Source organism: Vidua chalybeata (genome assembly GCF_026979565.1).
Source record: "Vidua chalybeata isolate OUT-0048 chromosome W unlocalized genomic scaffold, bVidCha1 merged haplotype SUPER_W_unloc_4, whole genome shotgun sequence".
NCBI lineage: Eukaryota > Metazoa > Chordata > Aves > Passeriformes > Viduidae > Vidua > Vidua chalybeata.
In genome coordinates this window covers 1168394-1192467 of record NW_026530339.1, presented here as the reverse complement: position 1 = coordinate 1192467, position 24074 = coordinate 1168394, and the positions used below count along the sequence as shown (strand labels likewise).

Genomic DNA, 24074 nt, shown 5'->3' with positions numbered 1-24074 from the left:
CTACAGCAGTGGTGGATGAGGGCAGGGTGACTGATGCCATCTACCTGGAATTCTGCAAAGCATTTGACACTGTCTCACACAACATCCTTGTCTCTAAACTGCAGACATCGATTTGACAAATGGACCACTCAGTGCATAAAGAACTGGCTGGATGGTCACACTCAAAGAGTTGTGGTCAACAGCTCAATATCTAAGTGGAGACCGGTGACAAGTGACCTTCCTCAGGGGTCAGTATTGGGACCAGCACTGTTTAATGTCTTTTCTGCTGACATGGACAGTGGGATCAAGGGCACCTTCAGCAAGTTCACTGATGACATGGAGCTGTGTGGTGCAGTTGACACACTGGAGGGAAGGAATGCCATTCAGAGGGACCAGGAGAGGCTTGAAAGGTGGGCTTGTAGGAACCTTATGAAAGTCAACAAGGCTAAGTGCAAGGTCCAGCACAGAAACTGGAAAAGAAAAAGACTAGAATATACATATTGCACTCATGGATGGTTGGTGTGTTGGATAAAATTGAGGTGATGACAGATCCTAAGAAACATACACACACTACTGCTAAATAAATTTAAGAGACTTCGAGCTACAATGTGTACATGTTGTTTTGGTTTTTAAAAATTTAATACAATCCTATTTACCACCTTCATATAAACTGAGTGTTTTCATGGAAATGAGATCAGACAAATTCACCCTGGAACCCTGGCTAAATCAGTCTCAGAACTGATAATAATAACATTCAGAATTTGTGACTCCACAGCAGATTCAAAAAGTGAAATACAGTTCCTTCAAAAGGATGGTAAAGTGCTGCCCACAGTATTACATATTGTCTGTATGATTTCAGTACATACTAGAAAAAATATTTTACTATAAGGATTGAGATAATAAAGAGGCAACATTCCAAAGTGAATTTGTTAAGAATAAGTACCACCAAATCAAAACAATTTTATTCCATAGAGCAATGTCTTGTGGATTACAAACTGAGTGTCATGTTTCAAATTTTTAATGACTTTCTATATAGCTTCTCATAACAATTTCACTAACAAGCTGTAGAAGTATGCTCTAGACAAAAATACTGCAAGACTGCAGTATACCCTATTGTAAAACTTTCAAAATATCAGTTGTTCTTGGTAAAAATGGATGTACAGAACAGGGGTGAACAAAAGCAGCTTTCCAGAGCACTGCCTTAAGAATAATACCATAAAGTATTTGTCATTAACAACTTTTTATGTAACATAATTATTTTATTAATCTAATGATCATAATGAGCTTTTGGTGTTGAGTGTTTGAGGCCCACAACTGCTTTTAAAAACAGAATCAAAATTTACACTTTTCTTGAGTAAGTGGAATAATCTTTTTAAACAAAAGAAATTCTGTAAGAAGCAACACAAACTTTTTATTTATCTGAGAAAGAGCAACTGTAACAACATGAGAAGAGAGGTAAACTCTACAGAAAGACAGCAATGTTTATAACAGCTTGCAACACGAATCTAAATTATCACCAAAGGAGCAGCTATATTCATATGACACTAGTATACAACATCATCTACAGTACTTTTCTGACTACTCGTCCTTCTGAGTCTTTAAATAGAGTTGTATCTATGACTTAGGGTGGTACAACATCAAGACAAATGCAGACCAATTAGAATTCACATAAAAAAACATCAAAAACAAAAGCTCAGAAATTACTACTTATACAAAGATGATAGAAAGAAATGGTGCTGTTCAGTTTGTAGAAGATTAGATAGTTGCAAGACACAATAACATTTGATATGTAAATGATTGCTAAAAATAAAAAAAATCTATGTTAATTGTTTGTCCTTTCCCATTGGAAAGAAGTTAAGAAGTGTCATGCCTAACTGCAACAAAATTATTTAGGCTAAGCATTAGAGGAAAACCTTTGTAGCACTAAGAATTTGAACAGGTTTCATGGCAAGAGTAAGGAAACTCCATTACTGACATTTTAACAAAAAAAATTATATGGAAGTTATTCAGAGTGATACTGGTACATCTCATCCAACGTGAGATTAAGAAGATGGGAAGCCCCCAAGCCCTTTACTGATGTATTTTCTAAAATCACAGAATCTTTCTCTGGAAATCTTCCTAACTATTGTACTAGATATAAAGAAATTATTACTTATTTTGATAACAGACTATATTGACATTTATTTTCAAAGAGCATAACTTGAAATTCAAATTTAAAGGGATAGCATATGAGACAAAGAACAACATACATTTGTGAGGTTTTTCAGGACATATTATATTTACTTTCCATACACTCTCTGAATATTTTTCAGGGAAGGGTCCCACCACTTTCTCCAGAGTTTTAAATGTCTCATGAAAAAACTCAGCTTTGGCTGTTCCAGCTTAAAACTGCTGCATTCAGAAGCATCCTTGCATAAAAAATGTTATGACTTAAAGAAAGAAACAAGAATGAATGCTTATTTTGGCCCTGTAAGAAAATATCTTTGAATAAATTTCTTCCACCTTTGTTCTGAATGACAGAGAGTGAGATGTTAATTTTTCTTAACAAGTACCTCTGAGAGCACTGAAGTCTGTACTACAGATTTGAGAAGGTTGCTAATTCTTCTTGCCAACCACTATACATGCAAGGACCAAGTGTAGAGAAATCTCCATGGAGAGTTCTTATAAATACCTAAGAAAATAAAATCAATCTTTCCAAATTATTCAGAAAATAATAAAGTACTTATTAATAATTTCTGGAAGAAATACAACTTATTTCTGGAAAAGAGTACTGTCGGAACCCAAGGTGTCCCTCAGACACTCTTGGATGTTCCGGGCCCAGGGCAGAAGCCTCTGAGACCCTGGCAGGTGGCCAGGAACCCCTGTGGTCTTGAGTCTGACCCATGGAACAATTTACCAACCCTGCAGGAAGAACAAGAAATCACAAAAGTTTAGATATTATAATAGAAGTAGTCACAAAGTGAAAGGTAGGATTTTTGAGTGCTGTACAGGGGGGTTTTAGGCCTTGTACAGAGGGGTCTGAGTTTTGTACATGGGGGTCAGAGGTTCTAAGATGGAGGGATTTGGGCGTGCCCTGTCCTCCTTCTTTCTTCTTCCTATTCCCCATGTTCTTGGTGGTGTTGGCACTCACAGATTGGTTTAGAGTAGAAAGTCACTGTTCAACATAGGTAATAGGCATTGGGGAAAAACTATAAACACCTAATACGTAATGTGTGATATAAAAGATGGCACCAGCCCCTCGAGAGACAGAGACAGGGACAGAGACGGAGACAGAGAAGAAGACGAAGAGAGACGCAGAGAGAGACGCAGAGGGAGAAGGAATCAGGGACAATGTCAGGGAGTCTGTGTGCCTTGAGATAACATGCAATAAACTGCCTTGAGACCAGACGACTGAAGACTACTGAGTCTTTCTTTGAAGGCACGGGTTGGAGGAGAGACTTTACCACCACCCGGAGTCACCCCAATCTGGGGGAAGGTTCCGGCAGAGTACAAAATCATATAATTTCATAAGGGTTGTTACTATTTCTTACAGATGTTTTCCTAGAAGAAATATATGGAAACAGGATGGTAAATATATGAATTCTTCTCTTTGGAAAGCAATGGACTAAAAATATTGTGGAAGACTTTTCTCCATATAGATCTTTAGAAGTTGTCTTAGGCTAAAAAAAAATTCCAATATTCCAGAGTATTGGGAAAGTAGAGCAAATGAATAAAGGATTTTGATAAGTAATCGGTCTAGGGTAATGGAGACCACAAAATATTTTATGAGCTCAACAGAAGTAAAATGCATGTTAACTTCTTGTAGAGGAATTTATAGAATATTTTTTTTTATGAAAGGAGATGATAGCAAGAAAACAGAGCAACTATTCTGTTTGCATATCTAAAAATATAACAATTCATAACAAAGAAAGGATAAAGTCCAGCCAAGAACTTTTGGATAAAACTTCAGCTGCTCTGGTACCTTTACTGGAACAGAAGTCAGGGAAAAAATTCTGTAGCAGGGAAATTTTACTCCGTTGAGTAAGTAAATAACCAACCAAAACAAAAAATATACCTTCTGTCATCTCTCAAATAATTGCCCGAGTTGCAAACAAAACTTCCTCTTTCAGATTCTGTTAATCAGACAGGTCTCATCCATAAAATGTCCTGAGTTGGAAGAGACCCACAAGGATCATTGAGTCCAACTCCTGGTCCTGCACAGGACACCCCAACAATCCCACCCTGTGCCTGAGAGCATCATCCAAACACTCCTTGAGCTCTGGCAGCCTTGGGGCTGTGACCACTGCCCTGGAGAGCCTGGTCCAGTGCCTAACCACCCTCCATGTGAAGAACCTTTTCCTAATATCCAGCCTAACCCTCCTGACACAGCCACAGCCATTCCCTCAGGTCCTGTCACTGGTCACCAAAGAGAAGAGATCAGAGCTGCCCCTCCTCTTCTTCTCAGAAGGAAGCTGTAGACTGCAACGAGGTCTCCCCTCAGTCTCCTCCACACTGAATAAACCAAGTGACCTCAGCTACTCCTCATTAGTTTTGCCCCCAGGGTCTTTCACAGAATCACAGCATCATTAGGGTTAGGAGGGACCTCTGGAGATCATCCAGTCCAACCCCCCTGCCAAGGCAGGGTCACCTGGAGCAGGTGACACAGGAACACATCCAGATGGGTTTGGAATGCCTCCAGAGAGGGAGACTCCATGACCTCCCCAGGCAGTCTGTTCCAGTGCTCTGCCACTCTCAATGGAAAGTTCTTCTGCATATTGAGGTGGAACTTCTTGTGTTTTAGTTTATGGCCATTGCTCCCCATCCTGTCACTGGGCACCACTGAAAAGAGTCTGGCACCATCCTCTTAATGCCTACCTTTGAGATATTTATATGCAATAATGAGATCCCCTCTCAGTCTTCTCTTCTCCAGACTAACCAGGCCTAGCTCCTGAAGTCTCTCCTCATCAGAGATGCTCCAGATCCCTCATCATCTTTGTAACCCTCCACTGGACCCTCTCCAGGAGCTCCTTGTTTTCTTGTACTGAAAAGCCCAGAACTGGACACAAGCACTCCAGATGTGACCTCACTAGGGCCAAGTAGAAGGGGAGGATCACCTCCCAGAGCTGCTAGCCACACTCTTCCCAATGCACCCCATGATACCATTGGCCCTCCTGGCCCCAGGTTGGACTACCAGCTCATATTCAACTTGTCATCCACCAAGACTCCCAGGTCCTTCTCTGCAGAGCTGCTCTCTGGTAGATCAGCCCCCAACCTGTGCTGGTACTTGGGGTTATTCCTCCCCAGGTTCAGGACCCTACACTTGCCCTTGTTGAACCTCATTAGGCTTCTCTCTGCCCAACTCTCCAGCCTATCAAGGCCCCACTGAATAGCAGCACAGCCTTCAGGTGTATCAGCTACTCTCCCCAGTTTTGTATCAACAGCAAACTTGCCGAGGGTACGTTCTATCCCATTGCCCAGGTCGCTGATAAACAAGCTGGATAATATTGGACCCAGTATTGATCCCTGGGGAACACCGTTGACTACAGGCCTCCAACTGGATTCTGCCATGCTGATCACAACCCTCTGAGCTCTGCCAGTCAGCCAGTTCTTGATTAACCTCACTGTCTGTATTGGGTCTGACTGAGATAGAGTTCATTTTCTCTTAGCAGCCTTCACAGTGCTGTGCTTTGCATTGGAAGCTGGAAAGGTGTTGAGAACACACCAGTGTTTTGGCTGCTACTGAGCAGCACTGGCACAGCATCAGTGTTGTCCCTCAACATTCCCCCCCCCCGCCCCCATCAAGGGGCTGGGAGTGAGCAAGATCCTGGGAGGGGACACAACCAGGCCAGCTGACCCAAATTAACCAAAGGGATATTCCATACCATGTGACATCAGCTCAGATATAAAACCTAAGGGAGAGAAGAGGAACAGAGGGACATTCTTTATTCTACAGTGTTTGCCTTCCAGAGCAACCACTATGTGTGCTGAAGCCCTGCTTCCTGGGATGTGTCTGAACATTGTTCACTGATGGGGAAGTAGAGATTAACTTTTCCCTTTGCTTATGCACACACAAACTTTTGCTTTTCCTTTTTTTGCTTTAGTAAACTGACTTATCTCAACCTACAAGTTGTTCTCCATCTTATTTCCTTGCCTTTGTCCCACTGGGGAGTGATAGAACAGTTTGATGGGTACCTGGTGCCCAGCCAAGGTCAAACCACTACACTATCCATTCATCCAACCCACATTTCCTGAGCTTACCTACAAGGATGTTATGGAAGATAGTGTCAAAAGCCTTGATGAAGTTGAGGTAGACAACATCCACTGCTCTCCCCTCATCGACCCATCCTGCCACACCATCACAGAAGGCTATTGAATTGGTCAAGCTTGATTTCCCCTTGGTGAATCCATGCTAATTACTCATAATGACCTCCTTTTCTTCTACAGGCTTGTTGATGACCTCCAGAATGACCTGTTCAATCACCTTTCCAGGGATGCGGGGGAGGCTGACTGGCTAGTAGTTTCTTGGGTCCTCCTTCTTGCCCTTTTTGAAGATGGGAGTAACATTGGCCTTCCTCCAATCATTAGGCACCTCTCTCATTTTCCACAACTTTTTCAAAGATGATGGAGAACCACAGAGTAACAACAGTAACAACATCTGCCAGCTCCCTCATCACCCATAGGTGCATCATGGGCTCATGGATTTATGGGTGTTGAGTCTATTTAGCCAGTCTCTAATACAACCCTCTACGACCAGGGGAAGTTTCCTTTCTCTGGCCTTCCTCTCTTACCTCTGAGGTCTGCGACTCCTGAGAGTCATCCTCAGCAGTGAAGACTAAGGCAAAGAAGGCATTCAGTAATTCCGCCTTCTCTGTATCTTCCATTACCAGGACACCCATTGGATTCAGCAGAGGCCCCACATTTTCCCTAATCTTCCTTTTGCTGCTGATATACTTGTAGAAGCTCTTCTTTTTATCCTTGATGTCCTTTGCTAAACTCAATTCCAAGTGGGCCTTGGCTTTCCTTGTTGTATCCCTGCATACCCTGACAACATTCCTATAGTCCTCCCACATGGCCTGTCCCTTTTTCCACATCCCAAAAATTTCTTTCTTGTGTTTGAGATTTGCTAGAAGCTCCCTGCTCATCTGCCCCCTTTCCCTGATTTCTTGCTCATGGGGGTACATTGGTCTTCATCTTGGATGAAGCAGTGCTTAAATACTGACCAGCTCTCTTGAACTCCCTTCTCTTCTAGAGCCCCATCCCATGGGATTCCTCTAAGCAGGTCCCTAAAGAGGCTGACATTGGCTCTCCTAAAGTTTAAGGTTCTAGTCCTGCTGTTTTTCTTCCCTCACGCAGAATCCTGAGTTCCACCATCTCATGGTCACTAAAGCCAAGGCTGCCCCCAACCTTCATGTCTTCAACCAGTCCCTCCTGGTTTGTAAGTACAAGGTCCAGCAACACACCTTTCCTTGTTGGCTCCTCCACCACTTGCATCAAAAAGTTATCATCAATGATCTGCAGGAACTTCCTGGACTGTGTGTACTAGGCCATGTTGACTCTCCAACAAATATCAGAGTGATTTAAGTTCCCTGGGAGAACCAGGGCCTGTGAGTGTGAGGCTATTTCCAGTTGCCCATAGAAAGCCTAAACAACTTCCTCCTCCTCCTGATCAGGTTGCTTGTAGTAAACACCTGCAACAGTGTCACCTATATCAGCCTGTCCCTTAATTCTCACCCATAAACTCTCACCTTGTTCATCTGTCCCTGGGTAGAACTCAATACATTCCAGTTGCTCTCTCACATAAAGTTCAACTCCACCACCTTGCTTCTCTGACCTGTCCTTTCTAAAAAGTACATACCCATCCACAACATTCCAGTCACGTGAACTGTCCCACCATGCCTCTGTCATTGCAATGAGATCATGGCCCTGCAACCGCACATAGATTTCCAGTTCTTCCTGTTTATTACCCATGCTGCATGTGTTTGTATACAGACATTTCAGAGAGGCAATCAGGCATGCAGGTTCCCTAGAAGGGGTATAAGAGGATTCACCATAACCATAACCACCTTCAATGTGGTTTTTCCTTTGATCCTTACCTTGAGGGGCAGTCAAGGAACATCATTCACTGCAATGCCTGGTATGACCTACTCCCCAGGAGGAAGCAATGGCATGAGTATTGACACTTTGGACCATATCCCCAAGTCCTTTGGTTTAAAGGCCATCTCACCAAATTGGCCAACCTGCTGCCAAAACTTCTCTTGCTCTTTTAAGACAGGTGGATCCCATCCCTCCCTAACAGGCTGCAATCATTAAAGCACAACCCACTATCATAAAAGCCAAAACCTTCTTGATGGCACCAGCCACAGAGCCAGACTGATCTGCACTATGTGTCTGCTTCTGGCAATCCCCATTTCTCTGACCAGTAGGATAGATCAGAAGATGACTTGGGCACGGATGTTTTTCACCTGCCTCACCAAGGCTTTATAGTCTTCCTTGATACTACCTACTTTTTGGCTTGCAGCATCATTTGTACCCACATGAAAAAGTAATAGCAGGTTGTCTGTACTCTTGACAAGTTGGGGCACTCTTGGCAACATCATGGATATCAGCCCCCAGTAGGCAGCATACCTCTCCCAGCTCTATCAGGCTGGCAGATGGGGCCCTATAACAGTGCCCTGTAACAGAGTCACCCACTATGATCACTCAAAATTTCCTTTTACGGTAACTACCATGCACTGCTGCTGCAGGTTCCCTTTGTTGGCCTTGCTCATGGACATCTAGTCTTTACAACATCATATCTTTTTGGGACACCTTCCACTAGATCAGGTTACTCAGGGCCCATTCCAACAGTCCCAACTCTCTCAGCCTTTCCTCATAGCAGAGGTGCTCCTGCCCTCTAATCATCTTGGTGGCCTCCTCTGGACTTGCTCCAACAGGTCTATGTCCTTCCTATGCTGGGGACCCCAGAGCTGGAGGCAGCACCACAGGTTGGGTCTCACCAGAGCAGAGTAGAGGGACAGAATCACCTCCCTCAACCTGCTGGCCACTCCTCTTTGGGTACAGCCCAGCACACAGGGGGTTTCTGGGTGCCAGTGCACATGGACAGGGCATGTCCAGCCTCTCACCAACCAGCACCCCCAAGTCTCTCTCCCCAGGGCTGCTCTTCACTCCCTACAACTGCCTGAAAGGTGGTTGTAGTCAGGTGGGGGTTGGTCTCTTTCTCCAGGCAGCAACTGACAGAACAAGAGGACAGAGTCTTAAGCCACGCCAAGGGAAATATAGGTTGGATGTTAGGAAAAAGTTTTTTACTGAAAGAGTGATAAAGCACCGGAATTGTCTGCCCAGGGAGGTGGTGGAGTCACCATCCCTGGATGTGTTCAAAAAAAAGATTGTGTGTGGCACTCAGTGCCATGGTTTAGTTGAGGTGTTAGGGCATGGGTTGGACTCAATGATCTTAAAGGTCTCTTCCAACCTAGTGATTCTGCGATTCTTAATCTGTTCATCCCCCAGCCAGGATTGATCCTGGGGATTGCCCCGACCCAGGTGCAGCATCAGCACTTGGTCTTGTTAAACCTCATGAGATTCCAATGGGCCACTCCTCGAGCTTGTCCAGGTCCCTCTGGATGGTCCTATCCTTCAGGTGAGTCACCTGCACCACTCAGCTTGGTGTCATCTGCAAACCTGCTGAGGGTGCCCTCGATCCCTTTGTGTCATTAATGAAGATAACACTGGTCCCAATACAGACCCCTGAGGGACGCCACTGGTCACTGATGTCCATTGAGCCTCAGAGCTGTTGACTACAACCCTCTGGATGCGACCATCCAACCAATTCCTTCTCCCCTGAAGAGTCCATCCATCAAATCCATCTGTCTCCAATTCAGAGAGAAAGATGTTGTGGGGCTCCATATCAAAGGCTTTACAGAAGTCCACAGAAAGGACATCTGTAGCCCTTTCCTTGTCCACTGATGTAGTCACTCCATCAGAGGAAGCCACTGGGTTGGTCAGGCAGGACTTGCCCTTGGTGAAGTTGTGCTGGCTGTCCCAAATCACCTCCCTGTCTTCCATGTGCCTTAGCAGAGCTTCCCGGAGAGTCTGTTTCATGATCTTCCCAGGCACAGGGGTGAGGCTGACAGGGAGGTGGTTCCCAGGGTCCTCCTTTCTACCCTTTAAAGATGGGGACAATATTTCTCTTTTTCCAGTCACCTGGGACTTCACCTGACTGCCATGCCTTTTCAAATATCATGGAGAATGGCTTGGCAACTACATCAGCCAATTCCCTCAGGACTCTGGGATGCATCTCATTGGGTCCCATAGACTTATGTACATTCAGGTTCCTCAGATGGTCATGAGCCTGATCTTAAAGTGGAAGGGACTTTTCTCCCCCAGTCCCCATCCTGCTGTCCATCCATTTGACAGGTGTGGGAAGAGAGGCTAGCATTGAAGACTGAGGCAAAAAAAATTGTAGAGTACCTCAGCCTTCTCCTTGTCCATTCTTAACAGTTTTCCAGCACTGTTTATCAGGGGGGGTAACACCTTTGACTGCTGACAGACCAGTAGAAGTCCTTCCTGTTATTTGCATCTCTTGCCAGGTTCAGTTCAGCTTTGCCTTGGCCTTCCTGACCTCATCCCTACACAACTGGACTGCATCCCTATACTCTTCCTAGGATACCTATCCTTGTTTCTATGGCCTGTGCATTTCCTTCTTACCCTTTAGTTTGACCAGCAGGTCCCTACTCAGACATGCCCATCTCTTGCCTTCCTTGCCCAATTTCTTGCTCCTGGGGATCACTGGCTCTTGTGCTATATGGAAGGCTTCCTTCAACATCTGCCAGCTCTATTCTGCTTCCTTGTCCCTGAGGGCAGTTTCCCAGGGGTTCCTATTGACTGACTCCTAGAAGAGTTGGAAGTTTGCTTTCCTAAAGTTCATTGTCCCAACTTTACTCTTCCCCTCCATAATTCTACCAGGCACTCAAGTGAGCCTGACAGGCCTGTAGTTTCCAGGATCATTCTTCTTGCCCTTCTTTAAAATTGGGACGTTTGCCAGCTTTCAGTCAGCTGAGGCCTCTCCAGATTCCCAAGACCATTCAAAAATCACTGAGAGAGGCCTCGTGGTGACATCAGCAGCTCTTTGAGGAGCCAAAGATGGAGGCAAAGAATGCATTAAACATCAAAGAGATCACTGTTCAGCTATGCCTGGCTTTCTGCCTCACCTGCTTGATTTCCAACATGGGGCAGTTTCCTTCTCCTGTGCCCTTAGGAAGTGATGTTTAAAAAATGACCAGCACTGATGGACCCCAGCATCTTCAGAAGTTTTTTTTCCCAGGGGACCTTACTCACTAGTTCCCTGAGCAGCCTGAAGTCTGCTCTCCTCATGTCCAGAGTTGAGGTTTTGCTGGCACTTTTCCTCCTGTCAAGAGATTTTAAACTTGATCTCTTCATGGTCACTGTGGCCAAGATGGCTGCCAATCACCACTTTGCTCATGAGATTCTGTGTTGACCAGCAGCAGATCAAGGAGGGCGTCTTTCCGAGTTGGCTCCCTTAGGACCTGTTCCATGAAGTTGTCATCCAGGTGTTTTAGCAATCTTCTGGACTTGTTTGTACCAGCTGTATGATATTCTCAGTTAACAACTGGCAAGTTCAAGTTCCCCATAAGGACAAGGGTGGCTTATTTAGAGGTGTTCCTCAAAGAATAATTCATCGGTGTCATAGTCCTGGCTAGAAGGTCTATAAAAGATTTTCACAATGACATCCTCATTATTTGTTTGCCCCTTGATTCTTACCCAGAGGATCTCAACCATGCCGTGGCCAACTGTAAGCTCCACACATTTCAGTCCCTCTATTACATAGTGCCACACTCCCCCAACCTTACCTGCCCTTCCTATCCCTCCTAAAGCGACTGTAATCATTCATCATGACGAAGTAATTCAGAGCTGTACAATCACAGTCTCCAGAAGTCCTTGCTACTTCCATCTCAGAAGTACAGAAATGCAGTCTGTAAACATACCTTCAGTAATTGTCTCACATTTCTATGTTATATAAGAAAGATTAGATATAACATCCTTCCTGTGTTTTTTCTCTGGACTGGCGTCTAGGGCCATTTGTTTTGTCCTCCCAAGCAAACAGTTAGTTATTTTGCTAACTTTCTTTATCAAAGTTTGCAATTTGTCAACCAAACTTTCAAGGACAAATGATAGTAGCAACAAAAAGCTCAGTGTAGATACTTGCTGTTTGTCACTGGAAAACTTATCAGCATAACCAATCGCTTTCACTCCAAATTATAGGCAAAAAACCTCACTGTCAGGGATCACATATTCTAAATAGCACTAATTATCTATACCTCTTCAATACATTTCTAAAATGCAAGATTAGAGGAAGTACACATCTGGCAGGATTCTTGCAGCATCAAGAACTGGTTCTCTCAATCAGGGTTTATTAATTTCTTGAAGAAGTCAAAATGGTAGCACCATTAGTAACAGTATTTCAGTTGTGTGCTTTATCAATGAGAAAAGTAAAGCTAACATACAGGTGAATCAAAAAGCTCCTCTTCCACCTTTTCAGCCTCTCAAATACTGAAATGTTACAATCTGAATTGTACGATCAGTTGTTTTCAGAAATATTCATGAAAGGTATACCTTCAAAACAAGTTCCAAGACAACCAATTGAAACAGCAGCAACTTTAACCAGAAAAATAATTCAAATATTCTTCTGGCTGAGTGGTTACCGAACAAGTTATATTTCTTTAAGAATAAGTCTATGCAGCAGTGGAGGAAGATGTCAGAAAATTCTTTTAAATTTAGCACAATACTATGTGATCCCTATATTAGTGGTTAATGTTTAGTTTTGTACCATACAGTGCTTAGTACAAATGCCAGAGATTCCTGTGGCCTTGTGTTAACTCCCTACATCTGTGACTAATAAGTCTTATGCCAGCTAATGCTTTCTTGTTTACTTATATCAGTGATTAATATGTACTAGCAGATATCTTAGTTTTGAGAACAGAGGGAGAGTACTGGAGTAAAGAATGATAAGGGAAGTGCATTGTGACCTGACCACATATTTGAGATACTCTCAAGGAGGAAAGATTCATCAGGGGAACATAAAAGGGAATTTAAAGGAATGGGATGTTCCCAAACGACCACCAAAGACCCTCAAAAGACCCCTATTCATATACAAAGATGTTTGTGGAAATAACAAGCATGTATGCACGTATTTGGGAAATGTGATGAAAATGTAATAGACATATGATGAATATATATTAGTTTCAGAATATAACCTGGTCTGTTAGGTTACTGGACATGCATGCTTTGAGGAGAATTCCCCATGCATCCAGTGCTGCTGATAAAGCAATGTTTGCTTCCTAACATTAAAAAATTGTTTTGAACGTTTATTTCCCAGTTTTAGGTGACAATGGTAATTATATATTTGAGTGGAAGTAGCTTAGATTCAAAGTGTTGTTAAACTGATAAGCTCAAACATCAATTTTGTGTAAAGAGTTAAAGAAAAACAACCACATTTAGTCTCTGCCATTTACACAAGTCTCACAAGTCCTTTAACACAAAACCTCCTAAAATACTGATGCTGGCATGCTATACAATTACTTCTCACTTGCATTTGAGCCACATTTCTTCTATCACTATTTACCACAGTATATGCCTGCAGAAGATGAACCACAGTGATCATTTAGCAGTCACAGGATCATAGAATAATTCAGTTAAGAAGGAACCTCAGGAGGCCGTTAGTTGATCCTTGCGATCAAAGCAGGGTGAGCAAGGCCATGTGTCCTGGTTCTGACCAGGACAGGGTTAATTTTTGCAGTAGCTGTGAGGGGGCATGGCCAAGACCCAGAGGTTATTCTATAGTACCTCACATCATTGCTGGGGGCAAGGGGAAAGGGAGTGTCTTCTGGGGAGAAGGGGCTCCTTCCACTGGAGTAAGTGGGGCAGAGGAAGCCATCCAGCCATCTGCTATTATAGGGGGATTTCCATGTGAATAATTTCCTTTCTTGTACCCTTTGTCATTAGTATTGTTGCTGTCACTGTTCCTTTTCTTATCTCATTGCTGTTTCCAGTAAATTGTTCTTATCTCAACCCATGATCTTTGCCCTCTGTATCTCCAATTCTCCTACCCACCACCCACCATAGCAGGAGGGGGAGAGGACAATGGGAGAGCAAGAGAAGGGCACATAGTTTGGGAGAGTCTTGGTGGGGGCACTGAATTGGGAAGTATCACTCCTAAACCAAGGCACCATGTTATGCAGGGCTAATCCAGCCACGTCTTGAAAACATCCAAGAATGAAAAATGCACAGATTCTCTGGGCTTTTCCAATGCTTGACTGTCCTGATAGTGGAAAAGGTTTTTCTTATATCTAGTCAGAACCTCCCATTTTAATCTAAGTCCATTGTGTCTCATCCTTGCTCCACAACACTGTGGAAAGCCTGACTCAGGTCTTCCTGATAATCTCATAGGTATGAGGAAACTGCTCTAAGGTCTGTCTGTCCATTGTGTGTCATCCCATAGGTGTGCCCCTGTCATCATCATCATCTACATCCACCCTCAAAGACTTGTTTTATCCAGGCTGCACAACCCCAATACCCTCACCTTCTCTGGAATCTCTCCTATCTCCTCTTCTCCCTCTCCACCTAATCTGACCACCCATAAAGATTTAATTTTGTTTCAGGATTAAAGAGAAGAAAACACTATTGCTTCTTTTTATTATTGCCATGTAAATACATCAGCACTGAATACTTAAATTAACAAGAATATGCCCAAACCCCTACCTTACTAATCTCATCTATCTCAGTCATTGCTTCTTAGGGAGAATATTAAAAACAGCAGTGTGCATTACATATTTTAGCATAAAGAATTATTTTCTCAGCTGACTCACAGTTTACCCTATTCCTTCTCCACAGCTAAGGTTTTCAGGCTTAATTTATGCTATATATATTGTGTTCATTGAACTACTTTTAATTTCATGTTCATAAAATTTGATGATTGCAATCAAGAAAAGCATTACATGTTAAAACACTTTTGAGCTGGTTAAGAGTTCAATACTTGTAATGCTGCCTTTAAATAATTTCTTATGTAGAGCAACTGAAACCATTCCTTTAAAGAATTTAATCCTCATATTGGAAAGGATTTAAAATTATTCTGTCCTTCATGAATTTGAGCTTTGTTTTGAAGTATGATTAGTCAATTTTTGAACATTCAGAAATTTCTTCTGAATCAGGGCTCAAAATAATTTTGTATCCAAAAATTAATGACATACTCTTTAGTGCTATTGGAATACAGAAGTTGGGAGAACTAACTTTAAACTCTGTGTTTTAAAACTGGAAAAAAAAATACATTTATATATATGACTGCTAGATTACCTTTAAGGGTTCCATCACTTCCAGATGGAGAGCAGACTGACTGTGGTGACCTCAAGGAAAAAGATGCAGCATTCCTTACTGAAGGATCGCCATCCTAAAGTGACCATGATAAAAAAAAAATCATGAACACTTCATAAAATAAAGACTGACATTAGTACATATACTGATAAAATGGACTGGATGAAAAAGTATAGAAAAATATTAGAAAAATATTTATTTATATAAAAATTTTGTCATTTGGACTGCTATTAGACTACTATATAGGCAAAATTATAAAAAACAATCAGCCTTAAGAATTTAGAACCAGAACATGCACACAAAAACAAATCCATGTATGTCTTCCAGCTAAAAAAGCACTTTTGGTTGACATTAAGATTTCATTTAGAAGTTTTTTGTTACATATAGTAAAGACCTGAAAAACAGAAATATGAACTTTCTACAATACCAACTGAAAGAAATTGAGTATAATAAGTAGATTTTTCTCATTTTTAAACAAATTGAGCATTTTTAAATTAGCCTACCCTTAAAGTTTATTAGAATGCCATCTTACTTTTACAGTTAAGCAAACCAAAACTTTGTATTCATACCCTCCAACATAAACACATCAGGATTGAACAAAATCTGTAGCACAACCATTGTGGCAACTGAGATACATGGATGTCAACTACACACTCCCTCTGACAATGGCCAAACAGCCAATTTCCACACACATAGCAGTAGATCAGCCACTGCTTAAGGATAAAGAAAATAGTTTGATATTTATGGACTGAAAGTGCTTACAAGGCAAAGAATATAAATTCATAAGAAACCAGATTTCATCAATTTCATCATACATAGGCATTTACAAAACAATTATATTAGATTTTTTTTCCCTCCCACAGCAAAATGAATCAAAAACTCATGATGTGCTATTAATTACACTTATTTTTCTAACTGCTTGCAAAAAGACTTGTTGCCTGGTGAGAAAGCCTCATGTATAAAAAAATCTAATATTCTGATTCGATGCAATAAAAACAACTATACCTTAAACTAACATGCTTTTTATTGCAAGACAAAATGAATTAATTTGCTGATGTAACAGTTACTTGTTTATTTAATACACTGAAAGTAAGGAGATTATTTTTTCAAACATGAATTATCTTTGAATTATAATAAATCTCAAACCCACCAAAATACTGGGGGGAACAAAAGCTTAGTAACTTTTATAGATATATTTTTTATTAGAACAGGAGAGGTCCTCTACCCATGGACTGCCAAGGACAAAGGCAAAGATGTCTTTTATTATATTAACTGAACTAACTAACTAGGTAGATGATCTTTCAGGTACACACGTGCCATTCCTTAAAATTTGTCAGCTACTGAAGAAGTCCTCATTTACTGTTTTCTAGATGAGAACTTCATCAAATGGTGAAATGTAAGCACAAACTTGTATTCTGGGCATGTTCTCACATGCACATACAGCCCAGAAAGCCAACTGCAGCCTGGGCTGCATCAAAAGCAGTGTAACCCAGCAGGTCAAGGGAAGTGATTCTGTCCCTCTACTCTGCTCTGGTGAGACCCCACCTGCAGTACTGCCTCCAGCTCTGGAGTCCCCAGCACAGGAAGGACATGGACCTGCTGAAGCAAGTCCAGAAGAGGCCACCAAGATGATTAGAGGGCAGGAGCACCTCTGCTATGAGGAAAGGCTGAGAGAATTAGGACTCTTCAGCCTGGAGAAGAGAAAGCTCCAGGGAGACCTTAGAGCAGCCTTCCAATAGCTGAAGGGAGCCTGTAACAGTCAGAGGACTCTTTATCAGGGAGTGTAGCAATAGGACAAGGAGCAAGGGCTTAAAGCTGAAAGAGGGTAGATCTAGATTAGATGTTAGGAAGGAAGTCTTCCCTATGAGTGTGGTGAGGCCCTGGGACAAGTTGCCCAGAGAAGCTGTGTCTGCCCCATCCCCAGAAGTGTTCAAGGCCAGGTTGGATGGGGCCTGGAGCAACCTGGTCTAGTGGAAGGTGTCCCTGTCCACGGTAGGGGGTTGGAACATGATAGTCATTAAGGTCCATTTCAACCCAAGCCATTCTATGATTCTCAGGTTTCTCAAAAAATGGTCCTTTACTTGAGTATGAGCACAGTGAGCCTTCAAGTATATGCTTGCTGATTTAGTAGAATCAAATATTGCAAACACACAATATCCTGCAGACATTCATAACATCTAAAGAAGAAAATCCTAAAGCTAAGAAAAAAGATAAACAGTTTTACATTTTATGATTTAATATTCCTTGTTCGTAACTATTTCTGCCAATGTTAACACTGTTTTTTAAAAAGGTGCAACATTATGATTAACGTGATTGTTCATATATAAATGCAAAACTTGAATTACTTCAACTTGTTCAAACTGTTTTCTGCAGGATGGCTACTAAAATCAGTTTTTAAAGGTATACTTACTTTTTACCCTTGGTCTTTTTCCCATTAAACCCAACCAATGCTTTATGTTTTCATAGTCGGCCAGTTTTGAATGAGTTTCATAGAATTGTTAAGGTTGGAAAATATCTTTAAGATCATCAAGTCCAACCAATAACGCAGCACCACCATTATGTTGACCATTCAACCATGTCCCCAACTGCCACATCCACACATTTTTTTGAACACTTCCAAGGATGGTGACTCAACCAATGCCCTGGGCAGTCAGTTCCAATGCTTAACAACTGTTTCCATGAAGAAATTTTCCCTAATATCCAATCTAAACCTCCCCTGGAACAACTTGAGGCCATTTCCTCTTGTCCTGTCTCTTGTTCCCCAGAAGAACCCAACTCCCACCGGGCTCCACCCTCCCTCCTTTCAGGGAGTTGTAGAGAGTGAGAAGGTTATCCCTGAGCCTCCTGTTCTCCAGGACAAGCCCCCTCAGCTACTCCTGGTGCTCCAGACCCCTCCCCAACTCCATTGCCCTTCTCTGGACTCGCTCCAGCACTGCAATGTCTTTCTTGCAGAAAGGGGCCCAGAACTGGACACAGCACTTGAGGTGTGGCCTCACCAGTGCCGAGTACAGAGGGACGATCACTGCCCTGGTCCTGCTGGTCACACCATTTCTGATCCAAGCCAGGATGCCATTGGCCTTCTTGCCCACCTGGGCACACACTGGCTCATGTTCAGCTGCTGTCGCTCAGCACCCCCAGGTCCTTTTCCTGTGGGCAGCTTTCCAGCCACTCTGCCCCAGCCTGGAGCTGCATGGGGTTGGGACCTAAGAGCAGGACCTGGCACTTGGCCTTGTTGAACCTCATACAATTGGCCTTGTCCCATTGCTCCAGCCTGTCCAGATCCCTCTGCAGAGCCTTCCTGTCCTCCAGCAGATCAACACTCCCACCCAACTTGGTGCCCTCTGTAAACTTACTGAGGTTGCACTTGATCCCCTTGTCTAGGTCATCAATGAAGATGTTAAATAGGACTGGCCCCCATACTGAGCTTTGGGGAACTCCACTGGTGTCTGGCTGCCAACTGGATGTAGCTCCATTCTTCACCACTCTCTGGGCCTGACCATCCAGACAGTTCCTAGCCCAGTGAAGAGAGCACCTGTTCAACCCATGGGCTGCCAGCTTTTCCAGAATGCTCTGGGAGACAGCATCAAAGCCTTTACTGAAGTGCATGTAGTCACACACACAGCCTTTCCCTCACACACTAGGTGGGTCACCTGGTCATAAAAGGAGATCAGGTTGGTCAAGCAGGACCTGCCTTTCCTAAACCCCTGCTGGCTGAGCCTGATCCCCTGGTTGTCCTGCACATGCCACATGATCACACTCAAAATGATCCGTTCCATCTTCCCAGGTACTGAGGTCAGGCTGACAGGCCTGTAGCTCCCCGGATCCTCCTTCCGGCCCTTCTTGTTTATGGCTGTCACACTGGCACCTCCAGTCACTTGGGACCTCCTCAGTTGTCCAGGACCACTGGTAAATGATGGACAGTGTCTTGGTGACCTCTTCTGCCAGCTCCCTTAGTACCCTTGCATGGATCCTATCCAGCCCCATAGACATGAGGGGGTCTAAGTAGCATACAAAGCCTTTTCCTCATCGTTTGTCACTATGTTTATCTCCACATCAAGTACAGGATGGAGATTCTGCTTGGCCCTCCTTTTGTTGCTGATGTATTTGTAGAACCACTTTTTGTTGTCTTTTACAGCCGTAGCCAGATGAAGTTCTAGCTGGGCTTTGGCCCTTCGAATTTTCTCCCTGCATGACCTCACAACATCCTTGTAGTCCTACTGAGCTGCTTGCCTCTTTTTCCGGAGGTGATGCACTCTCTTGTTCTCCCTGAGTTCCATTCAAAGCTCTCTGTTTGGCCAGGCCGGTCTTCCCTGCCAGCTCGTCTTTTGGCATATGGGGACGGCCTGCTCTCCTGCTCCTTTCAGATTTCTTTTTTAAAGCACATCCAGCTTTCCTGGAGCCCTTTGCCCTTCAGGACTGTCTCCCAAGTGACTCTCTCAACCAGGCTCCCAAACAGGCCAGTCTGCACTCTGGAAGTCCAAGGTGGCAGTTCTGCTGATCCCCCTGCTTACTTCTGTGAGAACAGAAAATTATCATTTCATGATCACTGTGCCCAAGATGGCCTCCAGTTATCACATCCCACACCAGCCCTTCTCTGTTCACAAACAGCAGGTCCAGTGGGGCACCTCTCCTGATTGGCTCACTCGCCAGCTGTGTCAGTTCTTCCACACACTCCAGGTACCTCCTGGACTGTTTCCTCTGCTGTGCTCTATTTCCAGAATAGATCTGGTAAGTTGAAGTCCCCCACGAGAACAAGAGCCAGTGATCGCAAGACTTCTCCCAGCTATTCAGAGAACATTTTGTCTTCTTCATCCTGGCTGGGTGGTCTATAGGAGACTCCCTTCAGGAGATCTGCTCTGTTGGCCTTCCCCTTGATTCTTACCCATAAACACTCAATCCTACCGGTACCATCATCAAGTTCCAGACAATCAAAACACTCCCTAACATACGAGAGGTATCTAAAGCCTCTCCTTCCTTGCTGATCCCTTATAAAGAGTTTATAGCCATCCATTGCAGCTTTTCAGTCATGCAATTCATCCCACCATGTCTCCATGATTGCCACTGTCATAGTTTCCCTGCTGCACCATGGCTTCCAGTTCCTCCTGTTTGTTGCCAATGCTGCATGCATTGGTGTAGATGCACTTCAGTTGCATGTGCTGATGATACAAAACTAGGGGGAGTGGCTGATACACCTGAAGGTCGTGCTGCCATTCAGGGGGACCTTGATAGGCTGGAGAATTGGGTGGAGAGAAGTCTAATGAGGTTCAACAAGGGTAAGTGTAGGGTCCTGCACCTGGGGAGGAATAACCCCAAGTACCAGCACAGGTTGGGGGTGACCTACTAGAGAGGTAGTAGTTGGGGGATATATGTTCATTTAATGCCAAGAACAGCTTCTTATTTTGAAGAATTTGCATTGCTGAAGCAGAGACTGAGAAAAATACCTGATGAGATTGTGTATTATGATAGATTCCTTCATTACAAAACTCTCTTGTTGAAGATATCACTTCTTAGCTAATAGTTTTTCATCAGCGCAATTCTTTCATTTAAAAAGAGAAGACTAATAAAACTAATAACTCTCTTAGAGTTCCAGTGTACTAATCCCTGTAAGGAATTTAGGTAGTCTGGTGTTACCAATACACTTGTTGAATACAACAGTTTTTTGCTTCCACAAGCTAATTTAGGAAGACAGGAGTTGCCCCTAGTTTTCATAAGGTAAATTAAATACATCTTTTAAAAAAAGGTCAAAAAACGGCCTGCTTGTCACCAGGTTTTGATCAAGTTTTGTAACTGTTGTAGGCATCACTAAGACCACATAGTTCAAACAACTAAAAGCAAAAAATAAAAATTAAACTTAAGTGCTGTCTCCTTAAGAGGTGTTAAGAGACTGTGTGCCAAACTTGTAAAGAAGAGTCACAACATGCTTCATACAGAGGATGAAATGCTCATTAAGAAAATGAAGAAGTTGAAAACACCATGGGAGAAAGTTGCTGATTTTTTTTCACTTATATTCAATACTTTAGCAAAAATTTCTCCCACGTGAACTCAAGTCACTAGGAAAACATATTATAAATAAACCAGGCCATAAAAGCACATAACAGATCTGTAAGAAAAAATGCTAAAAGCAATTTTTGCCTTTGACAACACTACTATATTACTGAATAGGTTATGCAATTGTCTCATCTAATTGACAGTTAGGGGAATCTTCAGAAAGACACGTTAACTATAAACCTATTTAGAATCTAGTATTGTTTACATCAATATATTGATACAATAATTGCAGAGAGACTCTACCATCTCTTTATAATAAACTCACATGAGTAAGATTTTTTACTTTTCATACTTTCATCAGAATCAGTGTTACAAACTGTTCCAAAGGAGAGAGATCTAGAAAAATCTTAAAACTTGCACATTAAAGTTGCACAGTTGAGTGCATACATCTGAAACCGAAATATATTTTCAGTGGTTTTATTCATCAACAGCATCCTCATAAAATATCTGACCTTTAAGGCAGCTAAACACATACTTGGTTTATCACAGTGAATATTTGTTTTATCATCATAAACTGATCTAGGTAACATACATCACTACTTATCCTGTGCACCATCTGTAGATAGTCTTCATTTGAGCCATGTCTAGAATTATCAGCATGATGATTAGCTGAATTTCCAGACAATTGACTTGAAACTTTATTTTCATGGAGATTTCTCATCCCAGCTGTGACAATGGGACTGGATACTGAAGCTGAAATACAGAAAAATAAAAATAATTATACCAATATATTCACACAATCATTAACTCTAAAAAAAATCTCACAGAAAAGGCCCTAATATTAATGAGTTGGGTGCAAGAGGTCTAGGATTGGAACAAGAATCCCAACTTTCTTCAATTAATCCTTTTTCCACAAATACCTTGAATAAAATTAATATCTAAGTTTTAAATTTTCAAGAGACTCTTAAACCTAAATTCCATGTACAGATTAGCCAAGCTTCACTCCACATCTATCCTAATTACAGTCAGCATCATACTCATAGGTTATAGAAAACTTTATTTTCCTCTATATAATATGCATTCACTACCTATAGTAACTTCCAAGGTATTCATGAGACACACAACATTACACACTGAACAGCTATATAAATTCTAAGCACACTGCTAAACTTTAGGAACAGATTATTTAAAAGAATCTAACAAGAATTCTACTTCCAAGAAAGGATAATGCCTAGATACTTAACAGTGTTCATGTTGTTCAAGACTGTTTTTAGAAAAGGGAAAAACAAACAAATCCATTAATTCTGAAGGTCATCTCTGCCAGTTACTGCATACCTTGAGAATAATTCTAGCCAACTTAGCCTAGCCTACACTGCAAAGGTTTGGTAAAGTTAAATAAGCTGGCAGCAAAATTTACATTACACTGGCAAAAATTATGTTTTTGCCAGTACAGATAAACAATTGCCATAGCTAACAAATTAAAAGTTTTAGGGTTTTTTAAATTTTTCTCTTGTCACATATATGTGACAACTATGCAAAATCAGTGTACATAGAGAAGCATTAATGCCAAGGTCACTGGTTCAATCCCTATATGGGCCATTCACTTAAGAGTTGGATTCGATGATCCTTTTGGGATTTTTTGAAATAAAATAAATACTACCACTGTACAGTCAGGAAAGCAAAGCTTAAGCATACCCAAAAAATCCCCTACCAACTCCAAAATTTGCATTAAGCATGTGACTCCTTCAAAGAAATTAGAGAGCTGTGAAACACACACATGAAGGTAAAGCTGACATGAGATAGGAGAATAAAATAAATATCAAAGACTTACCTTGCTGCATCTGAGGATGTGGTGTATAACTTGGAGGATGTGAATATGGCATGTATCCTGCAGGACTTTGAGGAGCATATGGACTAGGCACTGGACTGTTCTGTTGTGCCAAAAACCTGTTACCAGAGCTTGTTTGTGGTGGCACAAACCGGCTAAAAATAAAATGAAAAAGTTTGAAAAAGTTGGAAAAGGAAATTTATACAAATTTCTTATTTCTTTTAGAAGACTGAGGGAGCAGGGGGTGTTTAGTCTGGAGAAAAGGAGGCTCAGGGGACACTTTATTGTTGAAAGGAGGTAGCAAGCAACAGGACAAGAGGAAATGGGCTCAGGTTATTCCACGGGAGGTTTAGATTATATATCAGAAAAAATTTCTTTACCAAAAGGTTTGTCAAGCACTGGCACACGCTGCCCAGGGAAGTGATTAAGTCACCAACCTGGAGATATTTAAAATGTGTGTACATGTGTCAGGGACACGGTTTAGTAGTGGACCTGACAGTGTTAGGTTAATGGTTGATGAGACTTGATGATCTTAGAGGTCTTTTCCAACCTAAATGATTCTATAGGTACATGCTACTTGCTGACACTCAAAGTTTGAAAAAGAACCTGAAAGTTGATGAGAAAGCTGATGGAAGACTGGCCAAATTACTAAGCCTATCCTCCTCTGAGCAGCCTTTTGTATAACTGTTACAGCAGTATTCCATGTTTTTACAAGCCTTCTTTCCCACCCACCCTTCTGTCACATTGGTAATGTTATACATGCTGGAACACATAGCGTCTTCTCTCCTGTTCTCCTGCCACAGGTAGAAAATAGCTGTAGGGGTGTCAGGAGGCAGGGGTATTATTTTAGCACGAAAGAAAGTTTGCCAAAATTATGTGAGGGAAGGACAGCAGGGAATCCTGACTAATCAGAATA

General features: G+C 42.3%; 1 protein-coding gene across 2 annotated transcripts in view; it reads right to left on the bottom strand.

The window, feature by feature from the left end:
* Positions 1–24074, bottom strand: part of LOC128782892 (nipped-B-like protein) — a 158050-nt gene that overhangs the window by 91467 nt on the left and 42509 nt on the right. For both annotated transcript variants that reach the window (XM_053933401.1, XM_053933402.1), the window contains exons 6-8: positions 23162–23313; positions 21923–22083; positions 15325–15418 (exon numbers count right to left, since the gene is read on the bottom strand). In XM_053933401.1, the coding sequence (XP_053789376.1) occupies positions 15325–15418; positions 21923–22083; positions 23162–23313 (407 nt within the window). The remainder of the gene's footprint in view (positions 1–15324; positions 15419–21922; positions 22084–23161; positions 23314–24074) is intronic.